The sequence below is a fragment of the Mesoplodon densirostris genome, chromosome 3 (assembly GCF_025265405.1).
Source record: "Mesoplodon densirostris isolate mMesDen1 chromosome 3, mMesDen1 primary haplotype, whole genome shotgun sequence".
Classification (NCBI taxonomy): Eukaryota; Metazoa; Chordata; class Mammalia; order Artiodactyla; family Ziphiidae; genus Mesoplodon; species Mesoplodon densirostris.
Genome location: NC_082663.1, coordinates 6,512,797 through 6,533,909, shown reverse-complemented (window position 1 = coordinate 6,533,909; position 21,113 = coordinate 6,512,797). Strand labels below are relative to the sequence as shown.

General features: G+C 39.1%; 1 protein-coding gene across 3 annotated transcripts in view; it reads right to left on the bottom strand.

Annotated features, from left to right (window-relative positions):
* Nucleotides 1-21,113, bottom strand: part of ADCY2 (adenylate cyclase 2) — a 440,892-nt gene that overhangs the window by 134,642 nt on the left and 285,137 nt on the right. For all 3 annotated transcript variants that reach the window (XM_060092712.1, XM_060092713.1, XM_060092714.1), the window contains exon 5: nt 3,898-4,046. In XM_060092712.1, the coding sequence (XP_059948695.1) occupies nt 3,898-4,046 (149 nt within the window). The remainder of the gene's footprint in view (nt 1-3,897; nt 4,047-21,113) is intronic.

The following is a 21,113-nucleotide window of genomic DNA, read 5'->3' as shown; positions in this document are numbered from 1 at the left end:
GATTTATGTTTGTTTTCAAAGACATGATGGGTTTGTGAATGTTTCAGCACTAGAGGGAGGGATTCAGAGGAAGACAATGATTCAGATGGCAACTGGTAGTTGCTACCTTCAAATCTATAAATTCTTTTTCTTCTCCACTTCCTCCTCATTCTACTTATTCCTATTATTATTATTGTTATTATATCAGTTAGTAAAGAGCTAATCAATGTTATTAATGGAGAATAAATATTTCATTGAATGAATCATCAAAGCAAAACTAAAAGTTACCCACAGATCTTTTTGGTCTATAAACCTAATAATTCTCATTAAAAAGCACCCTCAGGTGTTGACTGAACTACCTGCATTAACCAGGTATTTTATCTGCTTCTTTGTTTATTATACCTGTCCTGTTTCAGGAGGAAAAGGCCATATGTTTTCATATTTCCTTTAAAATTAATTGGTACTCCATGCCATTGAAGCTTTTGCATTTTTAAGTTTTAAGAATTTAAGTTACTTTAGGATCCCAAATATGTTTTATGAATTTAAATTTAATTTAACACTGCAAACATATTCTACACAATCTCTGAAGACATTTGAAGCTGCTTCACCAATCCTTTGCCTTAGATAAGTGTGTTAATCAGCTTCCAAGATGGCCCCAGTGATCCTCACCTCCCAGAACTCACACTCTTGTACTGTCCCTTCCCATAATGGGTAGGGCTGAATTGTGTAACCAATAGGATACTGCAGAAATGACCAGAAGTGACCTTCCAAGGTTAGATCATAAAAGATATTGCAGCTTCCACCTGGAACCCTCCCTCTGGGGAAGCAAGCAGCCATGTTGTGATGATACTCAAGCAACCTGTGAAGAGGCCCAATGATGAGGAACTGAGGCCTCCAGCCAACAGGAAGTTAACCTGTCCACCAGGTGGGAAGTCACATTGGGAACAGATTGCCCAGAAGCCTGAAGCCTCATGGGAAAGTCTATGCCAAAACCACCTGGGTAAGCTGCTCCCAAACTCAAACCCACAAATGTTGTGAGATGTTTATTGTTCTTTTTTTAAATTAGGTTATTTGTATTTTTATTGTTGAGCTGTAAAAGTTCTTTATATATTCTGGATTCAAGTCCCTTATCAGATATATTATTGAAAATATTTTCTCCCATTCTATGTTTTTTTTATCATTCTTTTTTTTGAAGTATAGCTGATTTACAATGTTGTGTTAGTTTCTTCTATACAGCAAAATGATTCAGTTATACATATATATATATATATTTTTCATATTTCTTTCCATATGGTTTGTCATAGGATATTGAATATAGTTCCCTGTGCTATACAGTAGGACCTTGTTGTTTATCCATTCTATGTATAATAGCTTGCCTCTACTAATCCCAAACTCTCAGTCCTTCCCTCTTCCAAGCCCCTTCCCCTTAGCAATCCCAAGTCTGTTCTCTATGTCTGTGAGTCTGTTTTTGTTTCATAGATATGTTGATTTGTATTGTATTTTAGATTCTACATGGAAGTGACATCATATGACAGTTGTCTTTCTCTGACTTACTTCACTTAATGATAATCTCTAGGTCCATCCATGTTGCTGCAAATGGCATTATTACATTTTTTATGGCTAAGTAATATTCCATTGTATATATGTACCACATCTTCTTTATCCATTCATTTGTCAATGGACATTTAGATTGCTTCCATGCCTTGGCTGTTGTAAATAGTGCTGCAGTGAACATTGGGGTGCATGTATCTTTTTTTTTTAAAGAGAGTGTTTATTTATTTATTTTTATTTTTTATTTTTTGCGGTACGTGGGCCTCTCACTCTCTCACTCTTGTGTCCTCTCTCTTTGCAGAGCACAGGCTCCGGACGCACAGGCTCAGTGACCATGGCTCATGGGCCCAGCCACTCTGCAGCATGTGGGATCTTCCCAGACTGGGGCACAAACCTGTGTCCCCTGCATCAGCAGGTGGACTCTCAACCACTACGCCACCAGGGAAGCCCTGCATGTATCTTTTTGAATTGTGTTTTTTTCCAGATATATGCCCAGGAGTTGGATAGCTGGATTATATGGTAGCTTTATTTTTAGTTTTTTGAGGAACCTCCATACTGTTTTCCATAGTGGCTGCAACAATTTACGTTCCTACCAACAATGTAAGAGGGTTCCCTTTTCTCCACATCCTCTCCAGCATTTGTTATTTATAGACTTTTTGATGATGACCATTCTGATTGGTGTGTTTATTGTTCTTTAAAGCCACTAAGTTTGGGGGTAATTTGTTACACAGAAACTGATAACTAATACAGATATTATGCAGACCATTATCAACTGCTTGAGACTGGTTGTGTCTTCAGTCATTTTTACAGGTCTATTGTTCCTGGATTATATCACAGCTACTTAGATATAGTCTGTGATCCTATTTAGATACAGACACATTTATCCTTACACATTTTGAATACCAATAAGTGACATAAAAATATTTCTGGAGATGGAAGGGGCATTGCTGATTTTCATATAGTTAAGGCTGGAAAGAGCAATTTCTACTATAGTATATCTTGTCAGACACCATAAATGTTTTTTCTTTAATTATGTAGGTAAAATGCTTAAAAACCTAAATGCAGTCTAGTGTTTTAAATAATTTTATTCCTTTTTTTTTGGCTGCACTGGGTCTTTGTTGCTGTGTGAAGGCTTTCTCTAGTTGCAGTGAGTGGGGGCTACTCTTTGCTGTGGTGTGCGGGCTTCTCATTGTGATGGCTTCTCTTGTTGCAAAGCATGGGCTCTAGGCACGTGGGCTTTGGTAATTGCAACACGTGGGCTCAGTAGTTGCTGCATGGGGGCCCTAGAGTGCATGGGCTTCAGTAGTTGTGGCACGTGGGCTCAGTAATTGTGGCATGTGGGCTCTAGGATGCATGGGCTTCAGTAGTTGTGCATGGGCTCAGTAGTTGTGGCTCACGTGCTCTAGAGCACAGGCTCAGTAGTTGTGGTGCATGGGCTTAGTTGCTCCCCAGCAAGTGGGATCTTCCCGGACCAGGGCTCGAACTTGTGTCCCTGCATTGGCAGGAGGATTCTTAACCACTGTGCCACCAAGAAAAGGACAATCCCCAGAGAAGTGGTATCAGGAATGGGTGGGCATGGACAACAATGAGGACCAGGGCACCCATATGTGGAGAGGTCCCACACCACTGTAGCCAGAGATGGAGGGGAGCACAGGAGGGAGCACCCTCTCCAGACTGAAGTGAGGACATGCACAGCTCCTCTCTAGAGCTCAGGGGAGAAGAGGTCCTATACCATCCTCCTTCCTGACCACAATCCCATGTTAGTTTTCCAGTTACTGGGAATCCAGGAATGGCTCCCTGGGAAGCATGCATGGCCATACCACTCTTGGAGAAGCAGTACCTTTCATTATAACTTAATTAAGGTGCATGTTGGTCCCTTATGATGCTGGGTACCAGCCATAACCCAGAAACCCATCATTCCTGATTGACAGCAGAACATCCAGCTTCCCTGGAAAGTGCTGGCTTCCCAAGGCCCTGCCCTTGCCAAGTCCACCTTGAGGAACCAGTCCTTGTGCCTAGAGCCCATGACTCTTTAATCTTACTGATACTGAGTCCTGGGTTTCAGGGGCAAAGTGAGATCTGACCAAGGAGTTCCCAGAATAAGGGCCCCATTGTCCACTTCTCTCCCCTTTGTAATTGATGGTCACAAAATGCTGTAAGTAGAGGAACCCATTTTCTTATCTTAATGTGAAGGCCTGAGAGGCAGCACATGGGTAGGTGGAGTGATAATTACTCTACACTCACAGATAAACAGTTCCAAGGGACACATGAACCTGTCAGATTATGGGCTCCCCGTTCAATAGGTCCCCCACCTGGCAGACAGGCTCCGCAGACTTGTTGCGGAAGGGGAACAGAGCAGCAGCGTACCTGACGTTAGTGTGCCGCTTGACGTACAGGTTGTGAAAGTTGTTGGTGTTTTCCATTTGGCCGGCTTTGGGGCCTTGCAGCCTCTGGATGATCTCAGCTTTCATCTCCATGGCTATGTGTGCTGGCAGCAGGGACAGCAGAAGTCGCTCCTGAAACCAGGTGTGGAAGGAAGACCAAGAGATGTCACACAACCAAGGTCACAGCCAAATATCATCTGAAATCAATACTGATTTGTAGTGGGGCTAATTTGAGAACTCTTTTCAAGTTAAAATACAGATTCTATAAATACATATTGAAAAAAATATAAAATTTTCTAAGGTCAGAGTGTGTTGTTATATTATTTATTATTTATTGACTTCTAAGCATGTCTTTTTCAATATGGAGAATAAACGAAGGCATAGTTATTTCCCTGAGGATATTATTTATCTATTTTGATTTTAGAGTAGTGAAGCAGAAATAATATTAAAATGCCAGAAACCAGTGGTCAGTCTAAGATAGAAAACACTCATTTTCACCTGCTTGTTCATTTGAGAGATAAAGTACAAGCTTTATTGCACTTTTGAAAGTCAGCCAATATTCCACATTTCCTAAGTAAGAGCCACATATTTTCAAATATTTCATTTCCTCTGTGGTGACCATCCAATCTTCTTTAATGCTTCTAAACTATTATAAAGACAGAGTCAGAAATATTAGTTTCTGAAAAAGACATCACCTATGAGAAACTATAGGTGGGACACAAATAAATGATAACATATGAGGTTTTCTTGTATTTTTAGTCTTTAAATTCAGTATAACTGGTACACAATAGCATGCAATATTACACATACTTTAATCTGTATTTATTAGAGCGGTAACTTTTCCATTCTCTTCAAGAAAACTATGTAATTTTTTTTGAGAAAAAGTATCATAGATGGCAATCTTTGCAAGTTGATATTCATCCTTGAGTGTTTTAAACATTAATCTATTACAGAAAACATCATATTCTTCAGGCATTGTAGATTTAGCTAGTGGTATTCAGTGTGTATAAACAAACATTTGTTGAATGCCAAGTTTTCTTCTTCTTCCACATTGTCTCTTTTTTTCTTTAAAAAAATTCTTTTTGGTGGACAAAGTGGTGAGAGAGTAGAAGCAGGGGTGGGGAAACTGGGCTTTGCTCACAGATTCACTGGTCCTGGTGTCTGTCCCCTGGGCCCACCCACAGTGCATATCGCTTTGGGGCTGTTGGGAACTTTCACCAAGGGAGCAGAGGGTAGGTCAGGAGTGCAACTTAATGAAGATGAAATGACCCTCACCACAGCCCATCCCCAGCCTGACCCAGGAAAAGACAGGTGCAAAGTCAACAGGAGACTCAGCGTGTGCTGGTATAAGGTCTCAGTGCATGGTAGGGAGCGTTTCTCTATGAACAGGCATAACTGAGTGTTGATTGTTTGTTCATTCCTTCCATCCTTCATTAACCCAATCAGAAAACATCCATCACTGCCCATTAAATGCCAGAGCCCTTGATAAGCACTAATGGTAAATGCAAAGATGAAGGGGATGGTGTCCCTAATATCACGTTGTTCATGATCCAGGAAGAGGCACACCCACAGTACATAGCTGTTAGATGAGGCTAGAAAGACAGGCTGGTGTTTGGAAGAAGCCACGTGCCTGGGATCTGGGAAAACAGGGGGAGCTAATAGACGAGGAGCACCTGCTATGCACCACATGCTCCCAGGAGCCATCTTCATGTGAACCAATTGAATCAAAACAACAGCATCATCTGACAGGTATTGTTACCAACCTCCTTGCAACAGAGGCAAAACTAAGCAGTTTTGTAAAGGGCAGGGAGCTGACACTTGTCATAACACTTGTCACACACCAAAGGGAATTTTATTTGTACTTAAGAAAGTAAGAGAACACTTTTTATTTAATAATCATCTTTTCACTTTTTTTGTTAAATTCCCCTTGATGTTTCCATCTAAATCAAGAAATGAAATGCAGAAATAAAAAAATTTAATAAGGTAAATGTCCATATATACATCTGGGGAAATATAAATTAACATTAACTGTACAAAATAATGAGGTTAATATCTGGTGTGGTCTAAAATATAACAGAATGAAATGCACAATGACAATAACACAAAAGATGAAATGGGAGTCAATGGAATAAAAATGTTCTGAGGTCTTAGAATTGTGTGAGAAGTGGCAAAAGAAAGCAATTTATAAAAGACTGTAGTAGGTCAAGGATGGATGCAACTTCCACATCAGCAACAAAAAGCTTGAAAAAATGTATGACTAACAGGCTAACAGAGAAAATGGGAAAGAAATCCTTGATTAATCCAAAATAAGTCAATAAGGAAAAGTCAAAGAAAACTAAAAACAGGTAGGGCAAATAGAAAATAAATCATAAAATTACAGTTATTAGCCTGTTGTGCCAGAAATTATATTAAATGTAAATGGACTAAATATTCCAATTAATTGACTAATACTGTCAGATTGGACTGAAAAAAGACAAAATGTAACTCTAAACCACTAACAATAAATACATCTTAAATTAAGAATACAGAACTATCAGCAATAAAAAAAGATACACCAAAAAGAGATGAATTATAAAAACCTTAATAAAAAAAGCAGTATACTTATAACAATATCAGAAAAATACTGTAGATATTCCAGTCTTAGGGGAAAAGATTGACAAGTCCACAAACTTTTTAGAACTTTTTTTTTTGTGGGGGATATACCACTAGATTTTATTGTGGACATTGGCAATATAACCCCTTATGTGGTTCCTTCCACTCAAAGAGACTGGTGGTATGAAGGGCAGTGAAGTGGGAACTTGTCTATTGCTTTATTTCTCAATAACTGCAGGAGTTCCTGGAAAATAGCATTTTCTCTGTAGTTATTTTTTCAAGGAATGAATAATCTGCTGTGCATTTTATCTGGGGCACAATAAAGAAAAATCTAATTTCAAAGCCTCTGTTCTTTGTTGGTACTACATAAGTGGAGACCCAGGTAGACAGTGCTTATGATTTTTTTTTGTGTGTGTGGTATGCGGGCCTCTCACTGTTGTGGCCTCTCCCATTATGGAGCACAGGCTCTGGACGCGCAGCCTCGGCAGCCATGGCTCACGGGCCCAGCGTCTCCATGGCATGTGGGATCTTCCCGGACCAGGACACGAACCCGTGTCCCCTGCATTGGCAGGTGGACTCTCAGCCACTGCGCCACCAGGAAAGCCCTGATTTAAAATCAGATTAATGACCTTCTTTTTTTAAAAACATCTTTATTGTAGTATAATTTCTTTAAAATGGTGTGTTGGTTTCTGCTTTATAACAAAGTGAATCAGGTATACATATACATATGTCCCTATATGTCTTTCCTCTTGTGTCTGCCTCCCTACCACCCTCCCTATCTCACCCTTCAACGTGGTCACAAAGCACCGAGCTGATCTCCCTGTGCTATGTGGCTGCTTCCCACTAGCTATCTATTTTATGTTTGGTAGTGTATATATGCCCATGCCAATCTCTTACTTTGTCCCAACTTACCCTTCCCACTCCCTGTATCCTCAAGTCCATTCTCTAGTAGGTCTGTGTCTTTATTCCCATCTTGCTCCTAGGTTCTTCATGACCACTTTTTTTTATATTTCTTATATATGTGTCAGCATATGATATTTGTTTTTCTCTTTCTGACTTCACTCTGCATGACAGACTCTATGTCCATCCACCTCACTACAAATAACTAAATTTCGTTTCTTTTTATGGCTGAGTAATATTCCATTGTATATATGTGCCACAACTTCTTTACCCATTCATCTGTCGATGGACACTTAGGTTGCTTCCATGTCCTGGCTATTGTAAATAATGCTGCAATGAACATTGTGGTACATGACTCTTTTTGAAATACAGTTTTCTCAGGGTATATGTCCAGTAGTGGGATTGCTAGGTCATACAACAGTTCTATTTTAGTATTTTAAGGGACCTCCATACTGTACTCCACAGTGGCTGTATCATTGTACATTCCCACCAACAGTGCAAGAGGGTTCCCTTTTCTCCAAACCCTCTCCATCATTTATCGTTTGTAGATTTTTTGATGATGGCCATTCTGACTGGTCTGAGGTGATATCTCATTGTAGTTTTGATTTGCATTTCTCTAATGATTAATGATGTTGATGATTCTTTCATGTGTTTGTTGGCAATCTGTATATCTTCTTTGGAGAAATGTCTATTTAGGTCTTCTGCCCATTTTTGGATTGGGTTGCGTGTTTATTTGATATTGAGCTACATGAGCTGCTTGCAAATTTTGGAGATTAATCTTTGGCCATTGCTTCATTTGCAAATATTGTCTCCCATTCTGAGGGTTGTCTTCTCATCTTTTTTATGGTTTCCTTTGCTGTGTAAAAGCTTTTAAGTTTCATTACGTCCCATTTGTTTATTTTTGTTTTTATTTCCATTTCTCTAGGAGGTGGGTCAAAAAGGATCTTGCCTTATTTATGTCATAGAGTGTTCTGCCTATGTTTTTCCTCTAAGAGTTTGATAGTGTCTGGCATTACATTTAGGTCTTTAATCCATTTTGAGCTTATTTTTGTGTATGGTGTTAGGGAATGATCTAATCTCATATTTTTACATGTCCCTGTCCAGTTTTCCCAGCACCACTTATTGAAGAGGCTGTCCTTTCTCCACTGTACATTCCTGCCTCCTTTATCAAAGATAAGTTGACCATATGTGTGTGGGTTTATCTCTGGGCTTTCTATCCTGTTCCATTGATCTATCTTTCTGTTTTTGTGCCAGTATCACACTGTCTTGATTACTGTAGCTTTGTAGTATAGTCTGAAGTCAGGGAGCCTGATTCCTCCAGCTCCGTTTTTCGTTCTCAAGATTGCTTTGGCTATTCGGGGTCTTTTGTTTCTCCAAACAAATTTTGAACTTTTTTGTTCTAGTTCTGTGAAAAATACCAGTGATAGTTTGATAGGGATTGCATTGAATCTGTAGATTGCTTTGGGTAGTAGAGTCATTTTCACAATATTGATTCTTCCAATCCAGGAGCATGGTATATCTCTCCATCTATTTGTATCATCTTTAATTTCTTTCATCAATGTCTTATAATTTTTGGCATACAGGTCTTTTTTCTCCTTAGGTAGGTTTTATTCCTAGATATGTTATTCTTTTTGTTGCAGTGGAAAATGGGAGTGTTTTCTTTATTTCACTTTCAGATTTTTCATCATCAGTGTATAGGAAAGTAAAGATTTCTGTGCATTAATTTTGTATCTTGCTACCTTACCAAATTCATTGATTATATCTAGTAGTTTTCAAGTAGCATCTTTAGGATTCTCCATATATAATATCATGTCATCTGTAAAAAGTGACAGCTTTAATTCTTCTTTTCCGATTTGGATTCCTTTTATTTCTTTTTCTTCTCTGATTGCTGTGGCTACAACGTCCAAATCTATGTTGAATAATAATGGTGAGAGTGGGCAACGTTTTCTTGTTCCTGATCTTAGTGGAAATCGTTTCAGTTTTTCACCACTGAGGATGATGTTGGCTGTGGGTTTGTCATATGTGGCCTTTATTATGTTGAGGAAAGTTCCCTCTATGCCTACTTTCTGCAGGGTTTTTATCATAAATGGGTGTTGAATTTTGTCGAAAGCTTTCTCTGCATCTACTGAGATGATCATATGCTTTTTCTCCTTCAATTTGTTAATATGGTGTATCACATTGATTGATTTGCATATATTGAAGAATCCTTGCATTCCTGGAATAAACCCCAGTTGATCATGGTGTATGATCCTTTTAACGTGCTGTTGGATTCTGTTTGCTAGTATTTTGTTGAGGATTTTTGCATCTATGTTCATCAGTGATATTGGCCTGTAGTTTTCTTTCTTGTGACATCTTTGTCTGGTTTTGGTATCAGGGCTATGGTGGCCTCGTAGAATGGGTTTGGGAGTGTTCCTCCCTCTGCTATATTTTAGAAGAGTTTGAGAAAGATAGGTGTTAGCTCCTCTCTAAATGTTTGATAGAATTCGCCTGTGAAGCCATCTGGTCCTGGGCTTTTGTTTGTTGGAAGATTTTTAATCACAGTTTCAATTTCAGTGCTTGTGATTGGTCTGTTCATATTTTCTATATCTTCCTGGTTCAGCCCCAGAAGGTTGTGCATTTCTAAGAATTTGTCCATTTCTTCCAGGTTGTCCATTTTATTGGCATAGAGTTGCTTGTAGTAATCTCTCATGGTCCTTTGTATTTCTGCAGTGTCAGTTGTTACTTCTCCTTTTTGATTTCTAATTCTATTGATTTGAGTCTTCTCCCTTTTTTTCTTGATGAGTCTGGCTAATGGTTTATCAATTTTGTTTATTTCCTCGAAGAACAAGCTTTTAGTTTTATTGATTTTTTTTTTATTGTTTCCTTCATTTCTTTTTCATTTATTTCTGATCTGATCTTTATGATTTCTTTCTTTCTGTCAACTTTGGGGTTTTTTGTTCTTCTTTCCCTGATTGCTTTAGGTGTAAGGTTAGGTTGTCTATTTGAGATTTTTCTTGTTTCTTGAGGTAGGATTGTATTGCTATAAACTTCCCTGTTAGAAATGCTTTTGCTGCATCCCATAGGTTTTGGGTCATCGTGTTTTCATTGTCATTTGTTTCTTGGTATTTTTTTGATTTCCTCTGTGATTTCTTCCGTGATCTCTTCGTTATTAAGTAGTGTATTGTTTAGCCTCCATATGTTTGTATTTTTTACAGAAGTATTCCTATAATTGATATCTAGTATCATAGCATTGTGGTCGGAAAATACATTTGATATGATCTCAATTTTCTTAAATTTACCAAGGCTTGATTTGTGACCCAAGATATGATCTACCCTGGAAAATACTCCATGAGCACTTGAGAAGAATGTGTATTCTGTTGTTTTTGGATGGAATGTTCTATAAATATCAATTAAGTCCATCTTGTTTAATGAATCATTTAAAGCTTGTGTTTCCTTATTTATTTTCATTTCAGATTATCTGTCCATTGGTGAAACTGGGGTGTTAAAGTCCCCTACTTTGATTGTGTTACTGTCGATTTCCCCTTTTATGGCTGTTAGTATTTGCCTTATCTATTGAGTTGCTCCTATGCTGGGTGCATAGATGTTTGCAATTGTTATATTTTGTTCTAGGATTGATCCCTTGATCATTATGTAGTGTTCTTCTTTGTCTCTTGAATAGTCTTTGTTTTAAAGTCTATTTTGTCTGATATGAGAATTGCTACTCCAGCTTTCTTTTGATTTCTATTTGCATGGAATATCTTTTTCCCTACCCTCACTTTCAGTCTGTATGTGTCCCTAGGTCGGAAGTGGGTCTCTTGTAGACAGCATATATATGGGTCTTGTTTTTGTATCCATTCAGCCAGTCTATGTCTTTTGGTGGGAGCATTTAATCCATTTACATTTAAGGTAATTATCGATATGTATGTTCCTCTTACCATTTTCTTAATTGTTTTGGGTTTTTTATTGTAGGTCTTTTCCTTCTCTTGTGTTTCCTGTCTAGCGAAGTTCCTTTAGCATTTGTTGTAAAGCTGGTTTCGTGGTGCTGAATTCTTTTACCTTTTGCTTGTCTGTAAAGGTTTTAACTTCTCCATCACATCTGAATAAGATCCTTGCTGGTAGAGTAATCTTGGGTGTAGGTTTTTCTCCTTCATCACTTTAAATATGTCCCGCCACTCCCTTCTGGCTTGCAGAATTTCTGCTAAATGATAGCTGTTAAACTTATGGAGATTCCCTTGTGTGCTATTTGTTGTTTTTCCCTTGCTGCTTTTAATGTTTTTTCTTTGCATTTAATTTTTGAAAGTTTGATTAATATGTGTCTTGGTGTGTTTCTCCTTGATTTCATCCTGTATGGGACTCTCTGTGCTTCCTGGACTTGATTAACTATTTCCTTTCCCATATTAGGGAAGTTTTCAACTATAATGTCTTCAAATATTTTCTCAGTCCCTTTCTTTTTCTGTTCTTTACCTGGGACCCCTCTAATTCGAATGCTGGTGTGTATAATGTTGTCCCTGAGGTCTCTGAGACTGTCCTTAATTATTTTCATTCTTTTTTCTTTATTCAGCTCTGCAGTAGTTATTTCCACTATTTTACCTTCCACGTCACTTATCCGTCCTTCTCCCTCAGTCTTTCTGCTATTGATCCCTTCTAGAGAATTTTGAATTTCATATGCTGTGTTTTTCCTCACTGTTTGTTTGCTCTTTAGTTCTTCTAGTTCCTTGTTAAACATTTCTTGCATTTTCTCCATCCTATTTCCAAGATTTTGGATCATCTTTACTATCATTGCTCTGAATTCTTTTTCAGGTAGACTGCCTACTTGTTCTTCATTTGTTAGCTCTGGTGGGTTTTTGCCTTGCTTCTTCATCTGCTGTGTGTTTCTCTGTCTTCTCATTTTGCTTATCTTACTGTGTTTGGGGTCTCCTGTTTGAAGGCTGCAGGTTCGTAGTTCCCGTTGTTTTTGCTGTCTGTCCCCAGTGGCTAAGGTTGGTTCAGTGTGTTGTGTAGGCTTCTGGGTGGAGGGGACTAGTGCCTGTGTTCTGGTGGATGAGGCTGGATCTTGTCTTTTTGGTGGGTAGGTCCACGTGTGGTGGTGTGTTTTGGCATGTTTGTGGCCTTATTATGGGTTAAGGCAGTCTGTGTGCTAATGGATGGTATTGTGTTTCTGTCTTGCTAGTTGTTTGGCATAGGATGTCCTGCACTGTAGCTTGCTGGTCATTCAGTGGATATGGGTCTTGGCATTGAGATGGGGATCTCTGGGAGATTTTCACTGTTTGATGTTTCATGGAGCTGGGAGGCCTCTTGTGGACCAGTGTCCTGAACTTGGCTCAGAAAAAGTCTCCTGCCTCTTCACCAGGTCCAGACTTTTTCCCAGACTCCCTCCCGGCCACCTCAGAGGCACAGCCCTGATGCCTGGCTGGAGCACCAAGAGCCTGTCATCCACACGGCTCAGAATAAAAGGGAGAAAAGAAAGAAAGAAAGAAAGAAGAAGATAAAATAAAATATAATATAGTAAAATAAAATAAAGTTATTAAAATAAAAAGTAATTATTAAGAAATGTTTTTAACGAAAAAAAATTTTTGAAAAGGAAAGAAAGAAAGAAGAAAGCTGCGAAACCAAAAAACAAATCCACCAATGATAACAAGTGCTAAAATCTGTACTAAAAAGTAAAACAAAAAAAACGGACAGACAGAACCCTAGGACAAATGACAAAAGCAATGCCATACAGACAAAATCACACACAGAAGCATCCACATACACACTCACAAAAAGAGAAAAATGAAAAACAGTTATATATCGTTGCTCCCAATGTCCATCTCCTCAGTTTGGGATGATTCGTTGTCTATTCAGGTATTCCACAGAGGCAGGGTACATCAAGTTGATTGTGGAGATTTAATCCGCTGCTCCTGAGGCTGCTGGGAGAGATTTCCCTTTCTCTTCTTTGTTCGCACAGCTCCCGGGTCTCAGCTTTGGATTTGGCCCCGCCTCTGCATGTAGGTTGCTGGAGGGCGTCTGTTCTTCTCAGACAGGACGGGGTTAAAGGAGCAGCTGATTCGGGAACTCTGGCTCACTCAGGCCGGGGGGAGGGAGGGGTACGGATGTGGAGTGAGCCTGCAGCGGCAGAGGCCAGCGTGATGTTACACCAGCCTGAGGTGCGCCGTGAGTTCTCCCGGGGAAGTTGTCCCTGGAACCCGGGACCCTGGCAGTGGCGGGCCGCACAGGCTCCCTGGAAGGGAGGTGTGGAGAGTGACCTGTGCTCGAACACAGGCTTCTTGGCGGTGGCAGCAGCAGCCCCATCATCCCACACACGTCTCTGGGGTTCGTGCTGTTAGCCGTGGCTCGCGCCCGTCTCTGGAGCTCCTTTAAGTGGTGCTCTTAATCCTCTCCTCTCACGCACCAGGAAACAAAGAGGGAAGAAAAAGTCTCCTGCCTCTTCACCAGGTCCAGACTTTTCCCCAGACTCCCTCCTGGCCAGCCGTGGCACACTAACCCCCTGCAGGCTGTGTTCACGCCGCCAACCCCAGTCCTCTCCCTGTGCTCTGACCAAAGCCCGAGCCTCGGTTCCCAGCCCTACGTGCCCTTGCAGGTGAGCAGACAAGCCTCTCAGGCTGGTGAGTGCCAGTTGGCACCGATCCTCTGTGCTGGAATCTCTGCTTTGCCCTCCACACCCCTGTGGCTGTGCTCTCCTCTGCGGCTCCAAAGCTTTCCCCCTTCGCCACCCACAGTCTCTGCCTGCGAAGGGCTTTCCTAGTGTGTGGACACCTTTCCTCCTTCATGGCTCTCTCCCACTGGTGTAGGTACCATCCCTATTCTTTTGTCTCTGCTTTTTCTTTTTTCTTTTTCCCTACCCAGGTACGTGGGGAGCTTCTTGCCTTTTCGGGGGTCTGAGGTCTTCTGCCAGCATTCAGTAGGTGTTCTGTAGGTGTTGTTCTACGTGTAGATGTATTTCTGATGTATTTGTGGGGAGGAACATGATCTCCACGTCTTACTCTTCTGCCATCTTGAAGCTCAACCCTAATTACCTTCTTGGTCATAAATACCAGGCCTGGGCAAAATCTGGATCGGTGATGTTCATACAAAGGGAAATTTTACTACTCTTCAAAATAACACAGTGATTACTTTGGGGTTTTTCTCTCTGGCAGACAATGATGCTGTGGGTATGGGAAAGGAGTGAAAGACTCATTCAGGGGGAGGGGAGACCCAAGCTTCACATCAGCAGGTTTCATCCAAGGAAAAAGAGAGCATTTAAAGTGCCTCCTGGTTGGAAAAGGGTTAGTAAACATTAGCAACCACTTGAAATTGAATTTTGATTTGATTTGTATTCTGAGCTCGAATTTCCTTCTGTTATTCTCCAAATTTCATTAATGATCTGACAATATAGCAGCATCATATTAGCTCAAAGGTGACAAAGCAAGTTCAAATTTTGGACTAGAGCAAAATGTGTTAGACATCTCTGCATGCAGACAGGGCCAAGATAAGCAAAAGTAGAAGGATGGAAAATAACTGAGGTCAAAAATAGAGTAAGAAATCAAGTAATGTTTTGGTTTGTCAACAGAACAGATGACCCCAGAAAAATGGAACCACTTGGAACTCAGATTACCAAGAAATTACTAATGATGTGAAAAATAAATGTCCATATTTTAAAACTTAGAAGAAAAGCTGTGTCCTTGTTACACACAAATTGAGAGTTCAATACATTTGATTGTTGATCTAGTGTCTATACAATTCTGCTCCCTCTCTTATCTCAGAACCCACATGGAAAGACAGTGGGATTTATTTTTTAAAATAAATGGCACTTTTCTACCTTTTGTAATCTTAATACAAAGAGCTGTTCCAACATCTACTCATCTTTTTCTACCCACCTGTCAAATACATCTATTTGCCACTTATTGTCATTTTTCTGTGTTTTGGCTTCCATGACCAACCAGATGGTTAGACATTTGGGAAGTCTGAAGGTCATAAAACATGTGATACATCCAAGGAAGTACTTAGACAACAAGACAACAGACTTTGTCCCTTAAAGTTTGGAACTGAGTTATGCTAATGTTGCATTCACTTAATTCCATTCTGGTAGCTATTGAACACACTGTATGTATTGAGTAATCCTGTATGGAATGATCTCTGCTTCTCTTTCTGTTTATTGATCAGTGTATTGCATCACTGGATGTGAGGTCAAAATATTATAAAGGGCTCATAATGTTCAAAATCTATTTAAACAAACAGAGGAAACCTATTGAGGAAAGTATGAAACTGCTGTCAACAAAATCAGAAGACCTGTCTGGTCACCCTCTCAGACATGATCAAAGCAGTCGCAGATGGGAGCAAAAGCAGGCATGTCACTGAGAGTGCCATCAAATCTCTGTCATAAAGCAAGTAGATACTGAATACAAATTTGTTAACTTCAAAAACAGTGACAAGAAGTGTTGGCATGTAGGAATAACAGATTATGAATCTGGTCTAGGCTATCTGTTTAGAAATTTCAATGGAATCTGTGTCTACAGAGATGTCTGATGAATAGCTTAAGTAGATTAAAACCAATTTTTTTGTACCTTATGATGGGTGATGGAAGAGTCAAGGGCTAAGAAAAAACAAAATGCACAAGGTCACAGTGCGTAGTTGACATCGTTCTGCATTATTACCATATGATGATAACCTGAGGGTCCACGTGTATTTGGTACAGTCAGTCGACTCTCCCAATGTTTATATTCATTTCTTGTTATGCTTGCTGGAGCTGCTGTTGTTGGTGTCCTAAACATATTCCCACTGCCTTCCTTGGAGGTCACCTTCAGCCTGTTCCTTTCTAAATCTACAGTTTCCTGTGCCTCAACCAATGAGAAAGTAATTGGTGGATATTAAAAAAATCATTTATAAAATGATGGATAAATACCCCAGTTTCTGCACCCACACCCCTCAGTGGGCAGGTCTGAGAATCTTCCACACTTCATTTGGAGGGCCTCCAGATGGACTGAGCCCCTGTTGCCAGTTGCCTCTTTCAGGAGCTGGAGTGGGACCCTCCCTTGTCCACTCACTCTGCCACCTGGAACCACTTCCCAACTAAATGTCCACACCCACATCCTTGTCTTAGGGCTGCTTGGGGCAAACCTAACTGAGACATTTCTAAACATCTTCTCTCTTCTGCCTACATTCTATAATAAGAATACACTAAACCCCAAAACACACAGAGCCAGCCTTTCCTGAAAGACAGATTTTATGAACAAAAAAGATGAATCAAATATAGTAATTCTCTTTCATGCCCATAACTTCATTTAATGATCAAATGTAAACCATGATCTTCATTTTAGCACCACATGTAGACAGATGACTGGCTTTTTATAGGTAGTTTGAAAAGTACAGGAAATCAACTCCATATGTTGTGTAAACCAAATTTTTTCTTTTTGTGTGTGTGTTAAGAATTTGTGTGAAGGTAGAATGGAATAAAGATTTTGGTAACAGCCAACCAGCCAAAGGAAAAGACCCATGGCTTCTCCACTATCATGTGATTCTGGTACCACTGGTGGATGGCAAGACCTGTGATTAGAGTCCACGGACAGGATCCGTGCTCTGGGGTCTGTACATCTCTTCTTGGTGTTCACAGCATTGGGTATTGGGGTAAGCCTTAAATAAAAGCCTGTACTCAAGTGTGGTAAATCAAGTCACTTTTAAATGTCTTTCTTCCATTATAAAATGCTTTGCTCTGAAAGAAAAGCCCAATATTATGGCACACATGATAAATTTCAACTCAGTTCATAATCTGACAAGGTTAATATTTCCATTAATATTTCAGCTTTTTGCTAATATAGCTGTGTGCCCTGCCAAGTTATCTGAAAGCAACACACAAACTTCAGTGTTTAATATACTGGATATGACTTACCTACATTACCTCAAAATGCATTGGAGAAATTTCTTAAGGGGACTTTTGGAAAATCAAGTTGTCACAAAACTGATTGATACACACCACTGTTATTTCTTTCTCTTGCTAGAAAAGATTGTCTACCTACAGAGAATCTGTATAATTCCAGCCTATTCAAAGGTTATCCAGTGAACAGCTTGACCTTGGCTTGAGAGTTCCATTTTAACACATCCCTTTTTTTTTTTTTACCAGAACTTGTTCTTTTAAATTGTGCCTCTGAGAAAAGCTACAGAGTTTGTAAATTTCAACGTACTACTGTTCAAAATTCAGGACACTCTGCACTCCAAAGCATTTCTAATATAATGAAACAAAGCAGATATTTAACTTTATATTTATGCTACTTTTGACATTATTTTGGTTGATGACAGGAAAATCCAATTTAAGCAAAGACAACTTGTACTTAAATTTTGAGCTAAGATATAGAGATGTACATTATATCATGTTCCTGCATTAAACCATGCATGTAATAAATATTTAAACCTGCTGTATTTTTCAAAAGGGAGGATGAAAGGGCCATGCTTTTTTATAGGAAATAATTGTTTTCTCTTTCAAAATTCTTATTTCTATTTAGTTCTTATTTTAAGTGCAATTCAATTACATCAGGATGCCAAACCAATTCAATAAATAGAAGGGATAGTGTTATATATTTTTCTTCTCCCAATAGAAAGTAGCTACCAGAAGAAACAGACACCAGATCCCTAAGCAGCCACTGTGTTACGTGTGGTGCTGAGGAGACAGATGATGTTATTCAATATTTTCCTGCAGTATAAAAGGACCAGGTATCCACTCAGAGTCAAATGCTGAAAACTCTGTACTTGGAAAATACCTGCCAGGGATGTGAATATATGTCAGTATCTTCCCTCAGCTGTATCTTGTCTTGTAGCCAGCTTCATGCTTGCAGGTCTCTGAGAAGAAGCATCCTCCACTGGCACCAAACTCTATCACTTGCAAATCTCTGAAGTTAAGGTCTAGTAACAACTGCTGTTGCCACTGTTTCTTGTTATAAAATTTAGTTTGTTTCTCTTAGGTCCATACTTAGAAATCTTGCTTTACATCAATCAAATCAGAACACATTTAATACTCTTACTATTTGAGAGGCCTTGCTTTATCTTTCTTTGACTTTTACAAAAAAGTCAGTAGTCATATTTATGTATGATAGAAAGCAGAAGTACTTTAGAGTAGAAACAGCACCTAGGTAAGAGTATATGTGAGTCCTGCCCTTTCTCTGTCACTACGTAGAAGACCTCAATTAAATCACTCCAGCCTTTGAGACCTAGTTTCGTTGTCTAAGAAATATGTCTGTTGGACTCAGTGAGTTGAAGGTCTCCATGCCCCTGTAAGTTCCTAGAATTTTATGGAACTACAAGAGGTTCTTTCTGGAATTTACCTCTCATTGTTTCAAAGTTGAACAATTAGTGACACAGAGGAAAGGACCCAAGTGCTCACAACCAAAGACCATGGCCAAGGCTATAAGAAGGACTGTGGGAAAGGAGAGACCACTTGAGATCTTGACCAAGAAGACAAGGAGGAAGTTGGGTCTGTGCTGGTTCTTGAAGAGTGACTTCAATGAATTGGAGGAGGATGAAGAAGGGTCAAGAGTGTGGGTGTGGGATAGCCTCATCCACCAGAGGGCAGACAGCAGAAGCAAGAAGAACTACAATCCTGCAGCCTGTGGAAGGAAAACCACATTCACAGAAAGACAGACAAAATGAAAAGGCAGAGGACTATGTACTACATGAAGGAATAAGATAAAACACCAAAAAAACAACTAAAATGAAGTGGAGTTAGGCAACCTTCCAGAAAAAGAATTCAGAATAATGATAGTGAAGATGATCCAGGACCTCAGAAAAAAAATGGAAACAAAGATTGAGAAAATGCAAGAAATGTTGAACAAAGACTTACAAGAATTAAAGAACAAACATCTAGAAGAATTAAAGGACAAACAAACACAGATGAACAATACAGTAACTGAAATAAAAAATACACTAGGAGGAATGAATAGCAGAATAACTGAGGCAGAAGAATGGATAAGTGACCTGGAAGACAGAATGGTGGAATTCACTGTGGCAAAGCAGAATAAAGAAAAAAGAATGAATAGAAATGAAGACAGCTGAAGAAACCTCTGGGACGATGGTAAATGCACCCACATTCTCCTTATAGGGTTTCCAGAAGGAAGAGAGAGAGAAAGGGTCCCCCAAAATATTTGAAGATATTATAGTCAAAAACTTCCCTAACATGGGAAAGGAAATAGCCACCCAAGTCCAGGAAGCACAGAGAGTCCCAGGCAGGATAAACCCAAGAAGGAACACACCAAGACACATAGTGATCAGACTGACAAAAATTAAAGACAAATGAAAATTATTAAAAGCAACAAGGGAAAAATGACAAATAACATACAAGGGAATTCCCATAAGGTTAACAGCTGATTTCTCAGCAGATACTCTACAAGCCAAAAGAGAGCAAAATATTTAAAGTGATGAAAGGGAAGAACCTACCACCAAGATTACTCTACCTGGCAAGGATCTCATTCAGATTTGACAGAGAAATCAAAAGCTTTATAGACAAGCAAAAACTAAGAGAATTCAGCACCACCAAACCAGCTCCACAACAAACGCTAAAGGAACTTCTCTAAGTGGGAAACACAAGAGAAGAAAAAGACCTACAGAAAACAAATGCAAAACAATTAAGAAAATGGTAATAGGAATGTACATATCGATAATTACCTTAAATGTAAATGGATTAAATGCTCCAACCAAAAGACACAGATAGGCTCACTGAATGGATACAAAAACAAGACCCATATATATGCTGTCTACAAGAGACCCACTTCAGATCTAGGGACACATACAGACTGAAAGTGAGGGGATGGAAAAAGATATTCCATGCAAATGGAAATCAAAAGAAAGCTGGAGTAGCAATACTAATATCAGATAATATAGACCTTAAAATAAAGTATGTTACAAGAGACAAGGAAGGACACTACACAATGATCAAGGGATCAAACCAAGAAGAAGATATAACAATTATAAATATATATGCATCCAACATAGGAGCACCTCAATGCATAAGACAAATTCTAACAGCTATAAAAGAGGAAATCGACAGTAATGTAATAATAGTGGGGGACTTTAACGTCTCACTTACTCCAATGGACAGATCATCCAGACAGAAAATTAATAAGGAAACACAAGCTTTAAATGACACAATAGACCAGATAGATTTAACTGATATTTATAGGACATTCCATGCAAAAACAGCAGATTACACTTTCTTCTCAAGTACACATGGAACATTCTCCAGGATAGATCACATCTTGGGTCACAAATCAATCCTCAGTAAATTTAAGAAAGTTGATATCATATCAAGATCTTTTCTGACCACAATGCTATAAGATTAGAAATAAATTACAGGGAAAAAAATGTAAAAAACACAAACACATGGAGGATAAACAAAACCTTACTAAATAACCAAGAGATCACTGAAGAAATCAAAGAGGAAATAAAAAACAATACCTAGAGACAAATGATAATGAAAACACGATGATCCAAAACCTATGGGATGCAGCAAAAGCAGTTCTACGAAGGAAGTTTATAGCAATACAATCGCACCTCAAGAAACAAGAAAAATCTCAAATAAACAATCTAACCTTACACCCAGAGGAACTAGAGAAAGAAGAACAAACAAAACCCAAAGTTAGTAGAAGGAAAGAAATCATAAAGATCAGAGCAGAAATAAATGAAATAGAAACAAAGAAAACAATAGCAAAGATCAATAAAACTAAAAGTTGGTTCTTTGAGAAGATAAACAAAATTGATAAACCTTTA